Genomic DNA, 20,258 nt, shown 5'->3' with positions numbered 1-20,258 from the left:
ATCATTTTCTGCTGTACTTATTTTATTTTGAAGCAACTTATTACTTTGATAAAGATTTTACATAGAAATTAAACAAACACTTTCTAGAATATGATGCATTTTTCTAGATTATACTACCCGAAAACTCACCAGGTTACAACAGATGAGCACCGCTTACACTTTAATAACGATTCACTAATATAACATAATACAGGCAGGGGCCATTTTGCAGAAGAAGTTATTTTACTTTGACACTTAAAATACATTTATTTATTTATTTATTTTTTTACTCAAAAATTCTGTACTTTTAAGGTAAAATTTGGAATTCAGGACTGTAATTCGGTATATTTTTGCAGTTGTACTGCAACTTTAACTAAAGCGACTGAATACTTTTTCCCACTTGTGATCATCAACAATAAAATCATTCCTGATGAAAACTTGAAGAAAAGTATTTAAGACACACAGAAATGAACTAAGATGATGAGCTGACACCTCCATGGTTCACATAAGGCTCAATTTAAGTTTCTTTTCTAAAACTGCGGTTACTTGAGGTGAAATGTGTTTCTAAGTCTGAACATGAGCTTGACCGGGTTTTGGCGTTGGAGCAGCTGACAAGGTGCCTCTGACTGTGCAGCAGCGGACGTTACAAAACGTCCATGAGAAACATCCAATCAGACCGCACAGACTGGCTATTTAAACAAGGAGTCCCGGTAGCCGTGAAGGTGTCACCTGAACGAATTCATCCGCGCAAGTGTAAACACAGGACAGTCCACAAAGAAGGAAACTGATTTGACTTCGAGTACAATTTACTCTTTGCACAACACGATGTGGGAAATTGCTTTTAATATTAATCCCAATTAGATGCAATTTATTGATGAGTGATGATGAAAATGTCAAGCACACTTCATGTCTTACCAAAACGTTAGGTTGTGGCCTGTGAAGGACACTATCACCTATCCTTCATCCTACTTCAATACATATTTGTTTTTGTTTAACATTTCAGATTTTAGCATGTAAGTAATTGCATACTGTGTGGTTTAGGGATGAAATACCCATCACTGTTATATATTAGCCTTAGGGCTAATTAGTTTATTAGCAGTTTCTTGGTGTTGGCTGTAGCACAGTGGTTTCACATTTAGACGCCACTGGAGCCCAGTCTGTTAGTTCAACAATGAATTAAGATAAATTCAGGCCTAGATAGTTTATTTGCTCAAGTTGGAGGCTGTGAGAAGAGAAATGCAACAATATTATGTCTTTATATAACATAGGGTCTAATTAAAAAAAACTATTTACAACTCATTAATTGCACCACAATACTGAGAAAATGGGAATGATATTAAGCTGTAGTTACTCATGAAGAAGTCGATGTAACAGTAAACATGGCGGAAACGGAGAAATCAAACCCGCATTAATCAAACTGCGTGGTGTCTAGTTTTTTGAGCGGACGTGCTCACTGCCTTGGAACATTCTCCTCACTGTGCATGGATGTGTGTGTGTGTGTGAGTGTATGTTTGTGAGTGTGTGTGTGTGTGTGCAGGCTGTATGTGTGTGTAAGCTGCCTCCTCTCGTGTTGATGACGACTGACTGCCACCGAGTCTGACGGTGAACAAACGGGATTTAAAAAAAACACACACACACTCCAGGAAAACCGTAACACGGCGATACTTTTTTCAAAACCGGTGACCTGTCCTGTCCAAGCCACCACCGGGTCAGTCCGAAACGATGAGCGAGCCTCGGCCGGACGAGTTCAAGCCTCCTCCGGAGTGCCCGGTCTTCGAGCCCAGCTGGGAAGAATTTAGAGATCCGTATGCCTTCATCAATAAGATCCGTCCCATCGCCGAAAAAACTGGCATTTGCAAAGTCCGGCCGCCTCCGGTGAGTGTGATAGACGATGATAAAACGTCGCACCGACACGGATGCTGAATTAGTGCACCGTTAAGACGGCTGTAGATGGACCAAGCGCTCGGGATTTAAAGGGACTGTTCAACATGGCGGATACACGGCTATGTTCATTCTTTGTTGCTGCCACAGCTAGCTTGCTCTCATTTGTGGTTTTAAACGTCGTAACCGCTTTTGTTTGGTCGACTTTGAGCTAGTTGGCAGCAATATAGCTGTGGCCGCGTATTAAAAGTGGATTGTAGTCGTGGTTCACCGTGTGTCAACAAAGCCTCGCTGGTCCGGTCATTGAGCCACTTAGCTAGCAGGCTAATGCTAGCTAACAGCACACAACCAACCTGTCATAATTTTTAGCACACGGCTTTGATATAGGTGGCTATGCGGAAGCCATTCGGCCGCGCACAACAACACGATGTGAACGTTAGATAGACATTGATGCTAATGTTGTGGTTCCTTTTTGTCCTTAAATGTCCTGAAAGTCCTGCAGCCGACGTTAATTATGGATTATTTGTTGAAGAGCATCATGATGCGGTTGGGTCACTCAGTGTGCTCGGGTCGGTGTGATCCATCACTTCACGGTCAACTTACAGCTTGTGGCGAACATGTGAACAAGTGCGTGTTTTATGGCTCAGGCTAAATTAATGTTCCCTTTCTGGTGTAGTGTCAGAGAAATTGCAACATGAATGGGACAAGAAGCACACTGGGTTACTTCATTACAAAGACCACTATTATTGTTAAATTACAAGTTGTGACTGTTGAAGTTGTGGTTTAACCCGCCATATTGCACAACAGTGCAGCTGTGTTGCACTTTATTGAAATGTAAGTTTCTTGAAGATGAGCCACTGTTCATGTATGAGCCTGTGTTGTAGGGTGTTGTCCTCCATGTTGGCTTTGTGGTAAGCTGGGCTGGTGAGTCTTCCATCTGGCCATTTTGTGTGCCAGTGGGGGATGTTGGCTACTGACTTAAAACCAGAACTTGGGTCCCTGCTTGTGTGGTAGGCTGTTGTCATTGTGTGTGCCAGGCCCTGTGCAGTATTGACACACATATTGATTGATTGATGTGAGTTATAAGCTGGAAAGGATCACTGTGTTCTCACAGTGTCAGCAGGCCTTGCTTTTCAGCCAACCTTGATACTAACGTCAGTTGAAAAGCCTGCAGCCGTGTATTTATATGCCTCTTTTTTGTGCCCAATTTCAGTATAGTTACTTCACCGTGGCTAAAGAATAGGAACATTTCTTAAATTTGGGTCCATGCTGTAAAAAAAAATAAAAAAGTGATTACAAGGGAGCCATCTTGGAAGGAAAAACAAATAGACATAGTAATGTGACTTAACGTTGCTGGAATGAAAATTGTTAAAACTGCCAACTACGAATCCATACCCAGGCTACATGTTATGATGACCCTCATGTGCAATCATGTGTATTTTTGTTGCCGTTTAGGGTTGGCAGCCTCCGTTTGCTTGTGATGTTGACAAACTTCACTTTGTCCCTCGGATCCAGAGGCTCAATGAGCTCGAGGTGAGTTTTGTTAGTCAGATTATACCAGTGATTACTTCACTGTGTCCATTTTTACTCTAAAATTCTGCATTAATTGCCTTATTTTTAACCCGTTATTATAATTACTGGGCCCATAAAGGCTAGTCTCATAATAACAAAGAACAGTAGTGTTATTAATGCCTTGTGATACTGTTATGTAACAAAGGATCAATTGCAAATTTATACTGGAAATTACAATGCAGAATTGTTATATAATCAAAACATTTGGAAATAAAATAAAGTGGATTTTTTTTAATTACCTCATGATCTTGGATACATATCAGCCTGTTTGGATCATTTTTGACCCCTATATTATTTTGATAGTGATTATCAGTTTATTACCAGTGATTATCTTGGTTTTCCTTGAATTCCTAGTCTGAGTTAATTTCCTTGAATTGAATTTATTCGCAGCTGATTGTTGTCTTTTCTTCTATTTTGTCCCAGGCACAGACCAGAGTCAAGCTCAACTTCTTGGACCAGATTGCCAAATTTTGGGATTTGCAGGGATGTGCCCTGAAGATCCCGCATGTGGAGCGGAAGATTTTGGATTTATATAAACTAAATAAGGTTGATAATTGACATTACTGCACAGTGTTTTCTTACGCTTATTTTTAGATACAATTAAACAATCAGCAACGTAACTGCTGTCGTTTCAGCTGGTAGCAGATGAGGGTGGATTTGACATTGTTTGTCGGGACAGGCGATGGACCAAGATTGCACTACAAATGGGCTTCGCCCCCGGCAAAGCTGTCGGCTCACACCTGCGAGGACATTATGAGAAAATTCTTTATCCCTACAATGTGTTTCAAAGTGGAACAAACCTGCTGGTGAGTTGGACGCATGCATCACTGTGACTTGTTCTTGATCATATGCACAGAGCATGTCACACATACAACAGTGTGTGGCTAATCTGTAAACAAATTCCTAATAATGTTTATCCATACTGTTGATTACTGAAAATTATTGGATGTTGCAGTCAGAGTGAAATAGACTTTCATTATGTTTCACTTTGAACAAGAAACAAGTCCAATCAAAGATGTGTAGACATTAAGACCATAAAGACTAATAGAAACAAAAGCATTATTAGGATATGCGTGTTCTGTGTTGGTTATAGCTATGTTTTTATGTTGTATTTTATTTAAAGATAAAAGTTTGTTTGTTTTGTGGGGGAGGGTAACTGATGTCTGACTAATATACTGAGAGTCAGTTTATTATCTGGTGTCTTATCGTGTCATTTACTAGCATTTGTACCCTAATATTTTTAATAACATATTGCAAGAGAGCTTGTCCAAGGTCATTGGATTGGTACTGTGTGACCTTCTGGACAGGTCACTCTAAATTGTTTAATTACCCAAGCTCTCTCTTGCCTCAGGCACCAGAGCCAGCTTCCAAACTGATGTGTTTGGAGGCTGATCCTGAACTTGAAAAGGTATGTTTGTGTCATGTTTAGAGGCCACTCTGCCTCACAATTAACAAAATGCACGTTTACCTGTGGCTGGAAAGTGTACTGTATGTATTTGCAGACACTGTAATGTGAATTGAACCTGTCTTAGAACAGTCATTTACCAGCTTTACAGCAAAATGTTCACTTCAAACAAGCGATCCTCACTGCTATAATTCAATCTGCACATAACATGTATGTTGGGACAAATGTAAAATGGGATTATTTTATTTCTGTGCCAGGTAGCAGTCAGTTGCTAATTATGTGTCAGTTTAAATAATGTAGTAGATTTTCTCTTCTCTTCTGTCCTTCGAAAATGCTACGCTAATTATTTAAACCAATGCACACGCAGCTCCTGAGAGTCTGATATTCATCACCTGCACACTTCCACTGACACTAACATGTTCCTCCTTCGTTTCTGTGCTCCTTTTTAAAGCTGACAAACTGTAACTAACCACATCCTACTTACAGCCTCTTTTGTCTTCTGGCTGTTCAAATTGAAACCATGGTAATATCAACTAATGTCTTTGATAGAGTGTCCCAGTCTTTCAACAGTATTTGGTAGATTCTGATATTTCCTAGTTATTGTCACATACTGTCCTATATATATCTTATTACAGCTGGTAAACTGAAGTAATAATAAGAAGATCGGTTTGAAAGGCAGGCTGTGATACATGTGCACTCACACTTCCTCTCTAAGACACTCAGACCATTTTTATATTACTGTTCCCCACATTTGAGCATACAGGTATTTCCAGTTAGGCACATTTGCATTTTTAAATATCTGGTGAGCTGTGCGTTTAAACTGTCACACTGTTCCCTCCAGTGTGTTCAGAAGCCAGTCCAGCCATTGGAGAGTCCAGTAAGCATGGAGAGCATGGACACCAAGGAGAACAAGCTGCAGGATCAGGCTCAGAGGCAGCCTGCCCAGACGCCAGACACTTGTCCCAGTGCTCGCAGAGCCAAGCGCATGAAGTGTGAGGTGGGTGTTGTTGAAGAACACAACACACACCTGACTAAAACTGTCCTGAAATAAGCAGTCCAGACTTCATTCTTCACTGTTCTCCACATAGTTCCACACCTACTTCACAATTTTAGTAGTTTTAAGTTGCCCGCAGTCTCACATCCCACTTTTTTCTGTAGGCCTTCTGTGTGAAGACTGAACCGGGTGAGCCTGGTGAGAGCAAGCCGAACCTGAGGCGGAGGATGGGCTCTTTCGTTGCCAAGCAAGAACCAGGTCAGGCTTTCCATCCCAGAGTGAAAAAATAGTTACACTTAATGGCATTTACAGTATTTACAGTAACAAATCCCTCCCGCTCCCTATTTAGCATTGATAAGCAGTACATAAACCGTTATGAATAAATAAATGGTTCATAACACCATGATGTAGTTATAAGCAGAAATATGTCTTGATTAATGTACCAATCAACAACTATAACTCCTCCTGGGGGCACCCATAAATGGAGGCTGGTGTTGTAAACAACAATATAATAAAAGGTAGTTGAAAAATATAAAATTTATCTTTGTCAGACAAGTTATAATTATTGACAAAAATGTACACGAATAAACATTTGAAAAAGTCCTTATAACCACCTACAACTGCATTATAATGTGGTATAAACCATTTATTACATGCATTGTAAACTGCTTGTAAATGCTATGGGGGCACTGGAGTCAAGTGAATTCACTGTAGCAGTTCTTATTAAAATGTGCTTCGCTTGGTCATGATGTTATTAATGTTTCCTCTTGTCTTGCAAAAAAAGAGATTCCAATTCCAGTGAAACAGGAACCAGTTGAAAGTAAGGAACCAATAATTGAAGCTGAAAAATCCAAACCACGGTACAAGAAATTCATCCCTCCTGTTCCTCCGAGTCCAGTGAGTAGAAATGTCTTTGGAGGAGACGAAATCTGCACGACATATCAAATTTCTTATTAAAAAATTAATAAGATAGTCCATTTAATGCATCATCAGAAGTCCAAGCTCAGCTTTAATCACGTAATATTAAACTTGTGCTGTAAAATATCTTTTCTGTGTTTTTTTTGAAGTTTGCTTATGGGAACCACTTTAGCTTCTGTTAATGCAGTTCGTAGTCTTCCTGGGGTCCACAAGTATACACAAATAATGCATTGAAAAGATAAGAGAGATTAACATTTGCATGGATTGCATAAACGTTGAGAACGAAATCTTTACAGGAGGAATGTAAAAAGTGGAAGAAATAAGGAAAAAGATTATCTGTTTCAAAACCCAGAAAAATGGTGCGCCCTTTTGAGTCTGATATAGGTCCCATTTGCACTCTGTCACATGTGTCTCGCGCAGATCGGATTGCTATCCCTTCTTAGTAAAGCCAAGTGAAAACGCAAGAGGCATTGAGGATAGAGAATCTTTCCTCCTTCCAAAGCTTAACTATATCAGTAAGCAGTCTGTCCAAATAACCATTCACTGATTTTCTTAGTAAATCCATGATCTGTCTCCTCTGTCCCAGTGATAACGGCAGCTAAAGTTGCATAAACATGGCACAGAAGTGAGCTGTTTGTTCTCTATCTGATTAAAGCAACAAGAAAAACAACTACGATGAAACTGATCCAGCCAACAGAGAAGCATATACGTGGCCGAGTGTGAAAGAAACTGAATCAAATCCCACCTGGATTTTATCCAGATACGAGACACTTGAAATGACCAGTGCACATGGGGCCTACATTAGACAACACTGTGCAACATATGTTGTACTTGCATTTTGAAAATCTCTAAATAAATAAATAATTCATTTTGTGTGAGTTGATAACAGCTTCCTGATAGAAAAAGCTCTGCATAGAAGAATGTTTTACAGATAGTTTGTGTTACTTTTCATTCCTGTCATGAAGCTGCTTTCATCAGTCATTATGGCTCCGAATCAGAGTCATTGAAACTGCTCCTTTTGTTCTCCAGGTGGATCTGGTTGTGTGTCTGGTGTGTGGCAGTGGGGGAGAAGAAGACCGTCTGTTGCTGTGTGACGGTTGTGATGACAGCTACCACACCTTTTGCCTGATCCCTCCTCTGCACGACGTCCCCAAAGGAGACTGGAGGTGCCCCAAGTGTCTGGCTCAGGTGAGGATAAACTGATTGAAGCAACTTTATGCAAGAATTGGTATTTTTTTGCTACTTGCAACAGTTTCGGAGTGCGATTCAATTTTACACCACTGCCATACTGAGGTGACTCACAGTATCCCCAGACTCTGATCTGGATCTTATACAATGTAGAAAATGTTTTCTGGTCCTCCATTGTGATGTCACAGAGGCAGCTAATAGATCTGTATGGGTTACTAGTGGCTACAGTTAGCACAAATTAGCGGTTACTGTAGCAACAAGTAAAGCTGTCCATCAGGAAACTGTAAATCACAGTTATTTTCTCCATAAAATGCTGTCCACCGGAAACACTCCAAGTTTCTCCAAACTCATTCTTTTCTCAGTTGTGGTCTGATAAACAGCACATTTATCAAATTCAGTGCATCATATTGCCATTTTCCAAGCTGTCATATTTCCAGTTGGTGTGTGTGACGAAGTGCCTAAAGCACTAATTGCAAGATATTGTATCTGCTCAACCCAAGTTACACAGTGCAAGAGCAGGCGTTCAGGGTGCAGAGTGGAATGAAAGAGGCACCATTCCACTATTACAAGTCAGTGTACCATCAGAATGATTTTGAAGCTGTTATTTTAAAGTAAAATAATGCGTTATGTTGCTTTATTATGATGCAAATTGACTCTTGAGCAATGGCCAGTGTGAGCTATTAAAACAAGTCTGTCTGCTGCTCAATGCTTTTTTTATCTTATTCACAGGAATGCAACAAACCTCATGAGGCATTTGGCTTTGAACAAGCGTACAGAGATTATTCCCTGCGTGCATTTGGGCAAATGGCTGATGCATTCAAATCTGATTACTTCAACATGCCAGTTCATGTAAGTAGAAGAGGTTTCAAATTAAATCTGTCTCTCTTGCTGTGAGTATTTTAAATTTGAATGTCTTTTGCTTGTATTCACCACAGATGGTACCCACAGAGCTGGTGGAGAAAGAGTTCTGGCGTTTGGTGGGAGCCATTGACGAGGACGTTACTGTAGAATATGGAGCAGATATTGCCTCAAAGGAGTTTGGGAGCGGATTTCCTATTCCGAATGGAAAATTCAAGGTTTCCCCTGCTGATGAGGTATGTCCCTGAAACAAACTGCCCCAAAGCTGATACAAAGAGATACTGTGAAATCAAAATGTGGCTTATCTGCCTAAAAAAGCAATGAATTCAGCTTCAAGTCACATTTTCTCTTTGCAGATGCTGGCAGTAATGTAAGTTAGTAGACAGTAAATTGTGCTGCAGGATGCTTTTCAATCCTTTAGCAGAGTTTCAGTCAAACCATCAGACCTGTAACTAACGTCTGACTACTAGCTACAGTAGCTTAAAGCCCATTGTCTTAGAATGGGCAAGTCTTGATTTGAGCAAAAACCTAAAAGAATTCCTCATTGGTTAATTCATTCATCCACTTAATTCTTGTTATATACTGCTAGTTTTAAAAACTGTGATATTATAATAATAAATACCTCTCAGCCACATCGTCTCCATTGGTTTTCCATCATACTTACATCATGATTTGGATATGAAATTTTATTCCATTTCTTAAGAAAAGATCTTGAAAGGTCCTAAATTTGCAGAAACCCTGTGTGGCAGCCATATCTGAGCCTATCAGATAGCATCAGTCTAATGTAGAATTAAATGATATACAGTGAACTGTATATTAACAGTAATTCCTGTGTTATTAAACTCAGTGTGTTTTCTGTCTTTCAGAAATACCTCAAGTGTGGCTGGAACCTGAACAACCTGGCAATGATGAACCCTTCTGTACTGACTCATGTGACAGCTGACATCTGTGGGATGACGCTGCCATGGCTTTATGTTGGCATGTGCTTCTCCTCCTTCTGCTGGCACATTGAGGATCACTGGAGCTACTCCATCAACTACCTGCACTGGTACTTCAAAAGAAAAGCCTGCTGTTACTAAAGCTCTGCTACCTTCCTTGATGAGAGCTAAGAGATTTAGACTTATGGTGGTTTGTGATGCCAAAGATCAAATCAAGACTTCGATTTTCTTTTTTCTTTTTTCAATTTAACTAAGATCTTATGTTTATCTTACTCACTGCCAGGGGGGAACCCAAAACCTGGTACGGAGCTCCTGGTTTTGCTGCAGAACAGCTGGAAGAGGTGATGAGGAAACTGGCCCCGGAGCTGTTTGAGTCTCAGCCTGACCTGCTGCACCAGCTAGTCACCATCATGAACCCCAACACCCTGATGGCCCACGGGGTCCCAGTATGTATTTATGCAGCTTCGTTCACATGCACTGATGCTCTCTGTCAATTACACGCAGTCATGCCCAGCTGACACTTTCCAGAACGAGCTGCTGGTCTTTTAAACAGGATCATAAATCATCTTCTTTTGTCTCTGCCGTCCTTCAGATTTACAGAACAAACCAGTGTGCTGGTGAGTTTGTCATCACGTTTCCAAGAGCCTACCACAGTGGCTTCAATCAGGGCTTCAATTTCGCCGAGGCAGTCAACTTCTGCACTGTGGACTGGGTATGGAACACTTTATTTGTGTTGTCCCTAATAACAGTTTGTTTGTAAAAGTAATGAAAATACTTCCTCAAGCATAATTGCACTTAATGGCAGCGATTGCAAGAGACAGGGAAATAATTTTCAGTGATTCCTTCATTTCTAATTGTTAATAAGTAACATAACAACATAAGAAACAATGACCAAAGTCAGTGGTTGTCAGTTGTCAGTACTGCTGTGAGTTTTTGTTATTAGTGAATGCATCAGTATTAACTTCAGTGTGCAGCACTTTACGTATGGTTTTATTTTTTTTAAAGGCCATCAATATTAAATGGTGGCAAAACACTGGTGCAGTTAGTTTTTTAATCTCATGTAGGCCTGCAACGATTATTTTCACTATCAATTATTCTGCAGATTATTTTCCCAACCATTTGGTCTGTGAAATATCAGCTGATAATGAAGAATACCCGTCACAAGCTCCCAGACACCATAGTGACTTCAGAACCAGGAAAAATTGACAATGTTTGCTTAAAAAAATATTTAAAATGAGAATCAGTCATCAAAGTTGTGGCAGATTAATTTTCAGTGAACTTCATGCATCAATCAGTCGTGTGACTTTGTATTGTTTGTGGATTTGAAACAACATGAATTGTCCGTACAAACCATGTCTTTCCTTTCTAGATGCCACTTGGCAGGCAGTGCGTTGACCACTATCGGATGCTGCACCGGTACAATGTGTTCTCCCACGATGAGATGGTGTGCAACATGGCCTTGAAAGCAGAAACGCTTGATGTGGTCCTGGCCTCAGCTGTCCACAAGGACATGGTCGCCATGATCCAAGAAGAGCAGAAACTGAGAGAGAAAATTAAGAAAATGGTAGGATAGTCCTCATTGTCATGTCAGCACACACATTATAGGTGTGTAGGTTTTCTGTAGGTTATGTTTCTCCTTGTGGGATACTCTGTTATCTTGCTTCTGGCCTAAATATAGACTGCATGTGCACACAAATACTGCAAGCTGCAAAGCTGCAAGCTAAAATTTCTTCTCAGTGAGTAAAAACACATAATAATGTCTTGCTTTTACAGTGTACGTTTCGTTTCTTTACAGCAATTACGTGTTAAACACAGTGTGAAGCGAGCAAACGCTCACCGTGTTGTCTTCTACTTTGATTTGTTTTTAACACCTTTGTTGCCGTCCCACACCTTCAGGGGGTGTTACATTGCAAGGAGGCAAAATACGATCACCTCCAGGATGACGAGCGGCAGTGTGCCAAGTGCAGGACCACCTGCTACCTGTCTGCCATCACCTGTCCCTGTAGCCCAGGAGTACTGGTCTGTCTGCACCACATCAGTAACCTCTGCTCCTGCCCTGTCACCAACTTCACACTGAAGTAAGTCCCTCTAGAGCTGATCCAGAGACAGTAAACAGGCTTTTGCCACAGAGATCAGAAAGCACGGTATCTGTGCGAAGTGTGAATGTGATGAATATTTTATGTCTGTAAGGACCTCCTGAAGCAGATTTGTGTCTTATTATTACTGTATACCTCCAGAAATTCAGGGTTCTGTTTGTTTGCAGTTACAGACACACACTGGACGACCTGTTCCCCATGATGAATGCTGTGAAGCAGCGAGCTGAGCTGTATGATGATTGGGCCTCCCTCGTGACAGAGACTCTGGAGGCTAAACTGGAAAAGAAGAAAGGTAAACAGCAAGAGCACATAAGAAAACAAATCATTAATGGACCACACCAGTGGTTTAATTAACGCCGATGGCACGTCCATGTTTTATTCAGTGGAACTCCAGTTTCCACCTACGCGTAGGCGATATGTTGGTTTCAAGATGGCCGATACATTCTGACCTTTCGATTGACACCTCACTTGACCAGTTAGGATCTTTCATGTCATCTCCACAGCCACCAATAGCCAACAAGAGTTAATGTTGCAAAGACGTGCCCTTTTCTTTTGTGCAAAGATTGAGCCAATTGTAACCAGTTGTGCAAACGACTTGTAAATTGTACAGCTAATATCATTCTGAGTATGATGATATGCTGCTTCAGCAGGTAATTTAAAGCCAGACCAAGGAATTCAGTGCAAATAAGGATATTACACAGGGTTTGAAATGATAAATATGGTGAATGGCCTAAATATAAAGCTATACAGCATAGCCTAATATGAATAGATATGGCCTATATAGATTGCCTATTTTAAATGCAGATGTTTATCTGGGTAAATTCACTAAATTGCTTTTTTGATGAACTCCTGGACATACCATTATCGAAAACATTTAAAATACTCTTTCTGTGGTATTGTTATGAGTTTTTATTGAACTTGGACTAGAGTAAGACTTCATGCTATGTTCTCATTGTGTTTTCCAGCTAATAATGTCGACAGAGTGATCTGCAGGCATCTATTTACAAAACGATATTCAGACAGAAATGAAAATCTTCTCCTTCGGTGTGATTAAACTTCTATTACTCAATGCCAGCAGCACTTAAAGTGATTAAAACTGAAAAAATTAACTAGTCAAAATGATGCATTACCTTTTGTGAGCATATTTCAAGTGTCTGCAGGCTGTTGGAATGGATGGTTGGAAAAAACACGTCAAAAAATTGCAGCGCCACTTAAAATCATTTGGAACTAGTTGTCATTAATCTAAGTTAAAAGCATTTAGTATTCACTGGGCTGATTGGTCTGGAAACAACACAATCACTGCGGCCAAAAATTATGAAAAGCAGGTCAAAGCAATGTGTTATTGAAATTGTGGATGTTTCGTTATGTGTCAGACTGATTAATCAGATGCTTTCTTCTCAGGCCTGCCAGTGTTTCGTTCTCTTCTTGCTGAATCTGAGTCCAGGCTGTTCCCCGACAACGACTTGCTGCGTCGGCTACGTCTGGTCACACAGGACACAGAAAAGTGCTCCTCGGTGGCACAGCAGCTCTTAAATGGCAAGAGGCAGACCAGGTAGGATTAACACACTCAAATAGAGAAGGTTCATAGATTAGCTGTCCTCACATTTCCGTACATGTTTTCCCCAGTCAGGAAATGATACCAGTTCGTTATTCATTTGGCACTCTCGTGCAGGTATCGGTGCGGTAATGGGAAATCCTGCAGCCAGCTCACTGTGGAGGAGCTGAGTTCGTTTGTGAGGCAGCTGTATAACCTCCCCTGCAGTCTCCCTCAAGCCCCCATGTTGAAGGTAGGCTGTGGAGGAGAAATGCTGCGATTTTTCAATAACGTTCATTTAGATTCAAGCTGGCCACACACTGTGCCTTTTATTAGTCTTATACATTGTGTTAGCTCATTCTGTTTTAATTGGCTTTTCTGCACAGTCTGAATCTGCACCTTTTTTGACCAGGGACTGCTCCAATAGAGTTTATTCAAACAAGATGTATGCATCCTCATTAGTGTTAACAAACAGACAAAAGCAGAACACAACGTTCAGTCGGAAGTTAGCAATTCAAGATTAATCTGCCTTAAGGGACAGTTTCACAGAGAGAGAATGTGATATTAAAAATACTGTAACTTTGGAAGATATTCATTTGATTCAGTTAAGGCAGACTGCTGAAGCCTTATTATTGTTTTAAGACAAACTTGATAAACACTTAACCTCCCCTTTAATCTCTACAGTCTCTGCCCGGGTTGGGACAACCATGTAGTTTTCTGTAGGCTGCAATTAATGTGATTTAAATACAGAAATCGGGTAAGCAGTAGCATAGATTTTGACTCTGTGTTTGTTTGAACTGATGTCTTTCTTCAGGAGCTCTTGAATCGCATTGAAGACTTCCAGCAGCACAGCGAAAAGGTCCTGGCAGATGAAGTTCCCAGCGTCGCCGAGATCCAGAGCCTCTTAGATGTCAGCTTTGACTTTGACGTGGAGCTGCCTGAGCTGCCCCGCCTGAGAGTGAGGCTGGAACAGGCACGCTGGCTGGAGGGGGTGCAGCAGGCCAGCGCTCAGCCCGCCACGTTGACTCTGGAGACCATGAGGAGGCTCATCGACCAGGGAGTCGGCCTGGCACCTCATCCGTCCGTGGAGAAAGCCATGGCTCGCCTGCAGGAGCTGCTCACCGTGTCCGAGCACTGGGAGGACAAAGCGAGCAGCCTCCTTAAAGCCAGGTGAGGGCAGCACTGACAGATCCACGATGACGTTAGCATCTAAGCAACAGTGTGGAAAAACATCCAAAGCATCGACAAGAGGATGTTGTGATAGGTTGCTCTGTCAGTAGTGGCTTTAATCCAAAAAAAAAAAAAATCTGTATTATGTATCATAGCTGTAACTTTGCACTGATTGTAAGTGAATAATGTAATATTACGTCAGTGCTCCTGATTTTGCTTCATTTTAATTACAGCTAGTGCAAAATGCTGCTGCTAGAATATTCAACAAGATCAACAAAAAGTGAGCATCATATTTAGTTCTGCCCTCATTCCATTGGTACTCAGTGTTGTTCAGTATTAACTGTCACAAGTGCTTTTCAAAGGCTTTAATGGCATGGCTGTCAGTAATGTGCATCTTTTCTCTCCATTGTCAGAAAAAAACTAATTTCAAGTCAGGGCTTAAATTTCTACATTTTTTCAAAGTTTTATGTTCCCTCTCCATGCTTAGTTTCCTGCAGCTTTGACTTTTGGGTTTCACTGTACTAAAAATATTGTTTAGAATTGTGTTTTATAGTTTTTTGTCTAAGATGTTTCAGTCAAGTTCTTTTCCATGTAAAGAGTCTTGTTTTTAAAATTAAGTGCAGGCTTTGAAGTATCTTATAAAATCTGTGTTTGTAGGATATTCTGAACATTTTGAAAGCTCTGGTTGGAAAAATAATGTCAGAAAGCTTCCTGTGAAGATGTCAAAAGGAAATGCCATGACAGTTCTGCTCATAGTGAATTATTAACTTAATGCAGGTATTGTGTCCAAGTGTATTATGTACAGTACGTCATTTGTGATTTACTGCCCACCACAGACCACCACACTCCATAGAGACTCTTAGTGCTGCTGCTGAGAAGGCATCTGGCATCCCCGCTTACCTCCCAAACTGTCTTCTCCTGAAAGACACCATCAGAAAAGCCCGAGAGTGGCTTCAAGAAGCCGAGGAGCTTCAGGTTAGGACGCACCTGACATTTTCTGACTCATTCTCTCTGCAGTTTGATTTGAGACTCATTGCAACACTGAAATAATCTGCTTTTTTCAGGCCAGTGGTGGCGAACCGATGGTGGACAACCTCTCTGACATGGTGCTGCGAGGACAAGCTATTCAAGTCCACCTGGAGCCTTTAGACAGGCTGGAGTCTTTAATGGTGGAAGTGCAAGAATGGAAAGAAACTGCAGCTACAACTTTCCTTCAGAAAGACTCAACTTTTACCTTACTGGAGGTAAAATCCCACACATTGTTTGAAATGAACAGTAAGACCATGCGGCCTTGAGGGTTCAGCTCACTTACTCCTCATGTCCACCGGATGTGATTACATTAGGGCTCCTTTTGGGTTTTATCGTCCTCTGGAAATGTTTCAGTGGTGAAGCATCTGTTCTTCAGCTGCCATATTTCTAATACCAGCATTTTTTTTTTGTATTTTACAAGAATATTGACTGCACATTTGCAGCTCGTTTAGATGTGGTGACAGATGCTTCAAGACAATGTGACTTTCTCTGTGATGACTCTTTTTAAATACCCTAACACAAACTGCATCTATGATCATTTTATCAAATGATGATAATAAAAAAAGGATTTGATCAGAAGCGCAGCAGCTTGAGAATGGCTGCCTGGTTAACGTGTAGTATTTATGAGCGATTAAATTGCTGTTTCTTAGTCGTTCCAGCGTCTAACACCAGAAATATAAAAATATGTAATGAGAGCCAGAAGGTCATGAGTCCGACTGCATCAAAACAAAGTACTTATCTTCATACAGAGCAGGAGCGAACAAGATGGAGCTTTGAAGAGACTCTCGCTTTTGTCCTTCTGTCTCTCCCTCTCGCTCACTAATCACAAACACCAAAAATAGTAGTTTTGCGTTTTCATATATTTCAGAGATGTTAGCTGCTTTGGCGAAAAGCAGCTAACATCTTGGCCTGTTAATGTAAAAGCCTGACTGTTATTTTGTTCATCACAGGTCCTGTGTCCAAGGTGTGAAGTTGGAAATATTGGTTCCCTGAAGAGGAAGGCTAAGAAAGGGAAAGAATCACCTAAAAGCAACAAAAAGAAAACACCAAGGCTCAACACTGTCAGTGATGTGGAAAAAGCGCTTTCAGAGACCAAGGATTCTACCTCTGCAGTAAGTGTCTAATTCTAAGAGTTGCCTGCAAACATAAATACATAAGGAGCTGGAGTCGATGGGATTGATCCGCTGTCGTTATGAGGAAATGTTCTGACTCTGTATTTTATTCACCAGCTGGCAACTCTGGAGGAGCTACATTTGAGGGAGATGGAGGCGTTCTCTAATCTCAGGGCAGCAAATGAATCAAAGCTCCTTCCCACAGCAGACTGCATGGACCTGAGAGTGTGTGTCTGTCAGAAGGCGCCCATGGGTGCCATGCTACAGTGTGAACTCTGCAGGGACGCCTTCCACAGCGTCTGTGTCAAAGACCCCTCAGACTCCTGCGAAACACAGCCATGGCTCTGTCCACAGTGCCAGCGATCAGAAAAGCCCCCATTGAACAAAGTCCTCGCTCTGCTAGCGTCTCTGCGGCACATAGGGGTGCGCCTGCCGGAGGGCGACGCGCTGCACTATCTGATTGAGAGGACAGTCAACTGGCAGCACCGAGCACAGCAGATCTCACAGTCGTGTAACCTACCAGAACTGGAAGAGAGGCCAGGGACTCCTCCCACCTTAACGCGCTGGGCATCGGGCAGCCATGACGCTCAAAACAACACTCAGGTCACTCTTCATCTCCTTGTGCCGCCGTTTGATGCAGTTAAAGTATCATTTGCAGTTGTTAAGTTTAGAATTTGATGTTTTGGGTACAGGCTCCTTGCTTGACTCCAGAGTGGAACAGGACAAGCCATGCTCAGACGGTCTTCTACACCGAGCAGAGATGCATCCCGCTGCAGGGTCAGTCTCATCCTATTCTAACTGCAGTAGTGACTGAATGAAGCCTCTGTACATTATATGGAAGCGTGACTCGTGGTTAATTGTTCATTATCGATTGTTATGGGTATTTTTCTGTGTGACAGGCTTAAGTCGGGATCTGGAGGAGCTGATGGTGGAGGGGCTCCTGCTGCAGGTGTCTCTGCCGGAGGTCCAGAGCCTGTACCACGTTTTATTGGACAGAGCCAGCAGCCAGCACACAAACAGATGCATGTCGCCGCCACAGGACACGTCCACAGACTGTGACAAACACATGCAGTTTAACTCTCAGGGAAACACTCTGCCAATGAACCAGGTACAAGCTCTTAACGCCAAATGAAGTGCTTAAAGCACTCCTCGACACTGCCTCAAAATCAGTTTTAATTTGTGTTCTTTCTGTTTTCAGGATGGCATCAATGGTGTGAGGGGAACTGTGATTGGCTCAGAAAAGAAAGCAAAGCGGCATCTGGAGAGGGAAGATTTAGACGCAGAGCGCAGGGGGAAGGACAAAAAGCACTCTCACAAAAGACAGAAGATGAATAAAAAGAAGCTGCAGCGCCGGCCAACCTCGACCTCATCGTCTCCACGCTCCGACTTCTCTCAGTCCGATGACTCTGATGACGAGGAAATGGCTGTGTGTCCGGCGGAGAGGTGTCAGCTGCCAGAAGGAGATGAGGTGAGAAAAACGTCTGAAATAGTTTCTGCAGAGGTCAGTTTAGCTTCCACTGCAGGGAGCCATTGTGTAAAACTAAAATATGCACAGTAAGTGTAATCATGTAGCAAAATAAGTTGAGTTAAGCAGAAGAGAAACACTTTTGTGATTGGACCACCTGCTGTTTTAAAAGAAGCATCCAAAGAGCAACTAACTCAAGGGATACAGGCAGAAAGGTGATTGGTTGGATGTGATGATTTTATGATGCCTCAGCAGCAGTATTATCATTTGTCTTGGAATATGTATCAATGAGACGGTAGCTTTTAAATATCATGTAATACGGTGAGCATTTAAAAAATAAAAATGTTCTCCTATAAGAATGAAACATATTTCCCTCTGCATTGTGGAAATGTGCATATTGAGGTAACTTTCCTCTCAGTCTTGGATTATGGTGACATTTTACAGATGCACGCTTCAGCTGCCACTGTGAAGCGCTTGGATGCTGTTTATTACTCTACACTGTTTTACTGGTCGTAATTATAATACTCATCGTTGTGAGCTGCTGGTTGAGGTTGGGGGGCCCTCTCTGTCTGTGAGACGTGATGCACACTGGGTTTTAATTATTTTCAGGGCTCTTACTGGCTTTAACCCCGTTGCAGTATGTCTTTGCTGTCTTTTCATGTGGGCTCTTATCAAACAAGCTCAAATGACTGCAGGTGCTTTTACTGAACTTGCACTTCCAGCTGTTCTTGTTTTAGCTGATTCATCTGAGATCAAGATCAGCATTGACCTTACATTCTTCAGGTGGCCACAAACACGACTCCAGATGAAGAACGATACCGTTGCTCTGCGTCTGCTGGATGTGTAAATAAGCAACTGTTGGCTAACGAGTTCACCATATCAACTGAAAAAGTGATACGTGAGTGTTGTGTTGCTGCCCCCAAGTGGCAAAAAAAAAAATCAGTCATTGAATATTTAAATTTGAATGAACTCGTGTGTTTGCCTGCAGGTGGATTGGGTCCAGTGTGACGGCAGCTGTAATCAGTGGTTCCACCAAGTCTGCGTCGGCGTTACGGCCGAGACGGCGGAGAAGGAGGACTACATTTGCATGAGGTGTACACTGAACGATGAACACATGAGAAAATGAAGAGATTTTCCTGAAGGATGGCTGAAGAGTCGTCAGTCCGTTTGTTGGAGCCACCAGTCTGGATGTGTCACTGAACCCGTACCCCCCTCACCCCGTCCCATCTGTCCAACCCTTTTGTAACAACGGTGCTATCTCCTCTTTGACTTGTTGTCCAGAACTATAATGTTTTAGTTATTTTTTTGTATTTTTACATATATATTATATATATTTCTTTCTTCTTATGACTTGTTTGTGGTTGTCTAAAAGAAAAAAAACACAGGATGTGAAGTGTGCTGCATGGGATTCCATTACATCAGCCCGAAGGAGTCTTACAACACGATGCACCCAGGGTTAATCGAGGGTTATTATTATCTTCTCCTGAACCTCCTTGCATGTTAAACCAGAGCTAAGGGGACAGAAGTCAAGGTTTTCATCCACTATCCCCCCAAAAAATGACTATTACAATTTGTTTCTTTGAAATCCAGTGTTTAGTACATGCATCTTAATATAATTATTCCCTTTTTTTTGTAGAATAGGTTTATTTATCTGAGCAATAATTTTTGTCTGAATTGACTTAAATGGCTTGATCTCGGCTGAGTTGTGTTGGTGCTTTAACGATGGTGTGATGTACAGAAAGCTACGCAGATGGGTGGATTACAGCTCTGCAGTGGCGATGTAGCAGGACAATGCTGACATGTGCCGCCACAGCGTGTAACCCAGCAGAGGATACTGTGGGAAGGACTCGGGGTAGCTGAAGATGTTACAAGTTTATATTGTGGAATAAAGCCCTTTTGTTCTATGGAGAAGTCTCGTCCTTTCACTTGAACATTGAAGAAAGAAACCACTAGATGTCCTCATAAACATGATTTCAAAGGGAACTCCAGTCACAGTTTTTTTCCTCCTGTCTCGAGCACATTTCCTCCAATTATTTTCATCATCTTTGTTGACATGTTGACCACAAAAGGCCGAGATTGTTTCCTTGCAGAGGCTTTGATTTCTTTCTGTGGGCTGTAC

At 41.6% G+C, this 20,258-nt stretch overlaps 1 protein-coding gene across 3 annotated transcripts; it reads left to right on the top strand.

Moving 5' to 3' along the window:
• The first annotated feature begins 1,517 nt into the window (after positions 1 to 1,517).
• On the top strand, positions 1,518 to 20,043 carry kdm5bb (lysine (K)-specific demethylase 5Bb). 3 transcript variants are annotated; one of them, XM_041945031.1, is made up of 29 exons: positions 1,518 to 1,854; positions 3,316 to 3,393; positions 3,856 to 3,978; positions 4,068 to 4,238; positions 4,784 to 4,840; positions 5,679 to 5,834; positions 5,996 to 6,089; positions 6,616 to 6,728; positions 7,779 to 7,937; positions 8,667 to 8,786; positions 8,873 to 9,031; positions 9,662 to 9,843; positions 10,017 to 10,179; positions 10,326 to 10,445; positions 11,103 to 11,297; positions 11,630 to 11,811; positions 11,997 to 12,121; positions 13,231 to 13,381; positions 13,502 to 13,616; positions 14,178 to 14,533; positions 15,370 to 15,508; positions 15,598 to 15,777; positions 16,513 to 16,674; positions 16,792 to 17,277; positions 17,367 to 17,451; positions 17,574 to 17,782; positions 17,873 to 18,142; positions 18,923 to 19,037; positions 19,128 to 20,043. In XM_041945031.1, exons 1-29 carry the CDS (start codon positions 1,702 to 1,704, stop codon positions 19,145 to 19,147), a joined length of 4,638 nt encoding a protein of 1,545 aa, XP_041800965.1. In that variant the 5' UTR covers positions 1,518 to 1,701; the 3' UTR covers positions 19,148 to 20,043. The 3 variants fall into 3 exon arrangements, with proteins under 3 accessions (XP_041800965.1, XP_041800964.1, XP_041800966.1); XM_041945030.1 differs by lacking the exon at positions 18,923 to 19,037 and having other exon boundaries at positions 1,520 to 1,854; XM_041945032.1 differs by lacking the exons at positions 4,784 to 4,840; positions 18,923 to 19,037 and having other exon boundaries at positions 1,520 to 1,854.
• The last annotated feature ends 215 nt before the right edge of the window (positions 20,044 to 20,258 follow it).

Source organism: Chelmon rostratus, chromosome 10 (assembly GCF_017976325.1).
Source record: "Chelmon rostratus isolate fCheRos1 chromosome 10, fCheRos1.pri, whole genome shotgun sequence".
NCBI classification, from domain to species: domain Eukaryota; kingdom Metazoa; phylum Chordata; class Actinopteri; order Chaetodontiformes; family Chaetodontidae; genus Chelmon; species Chelmon rostratus.
The sequence above is the reverse complement of the archived record's forward strand: the minus strand, read 5'-3'. Positions and strand labels throughout refer to the sequence as shown.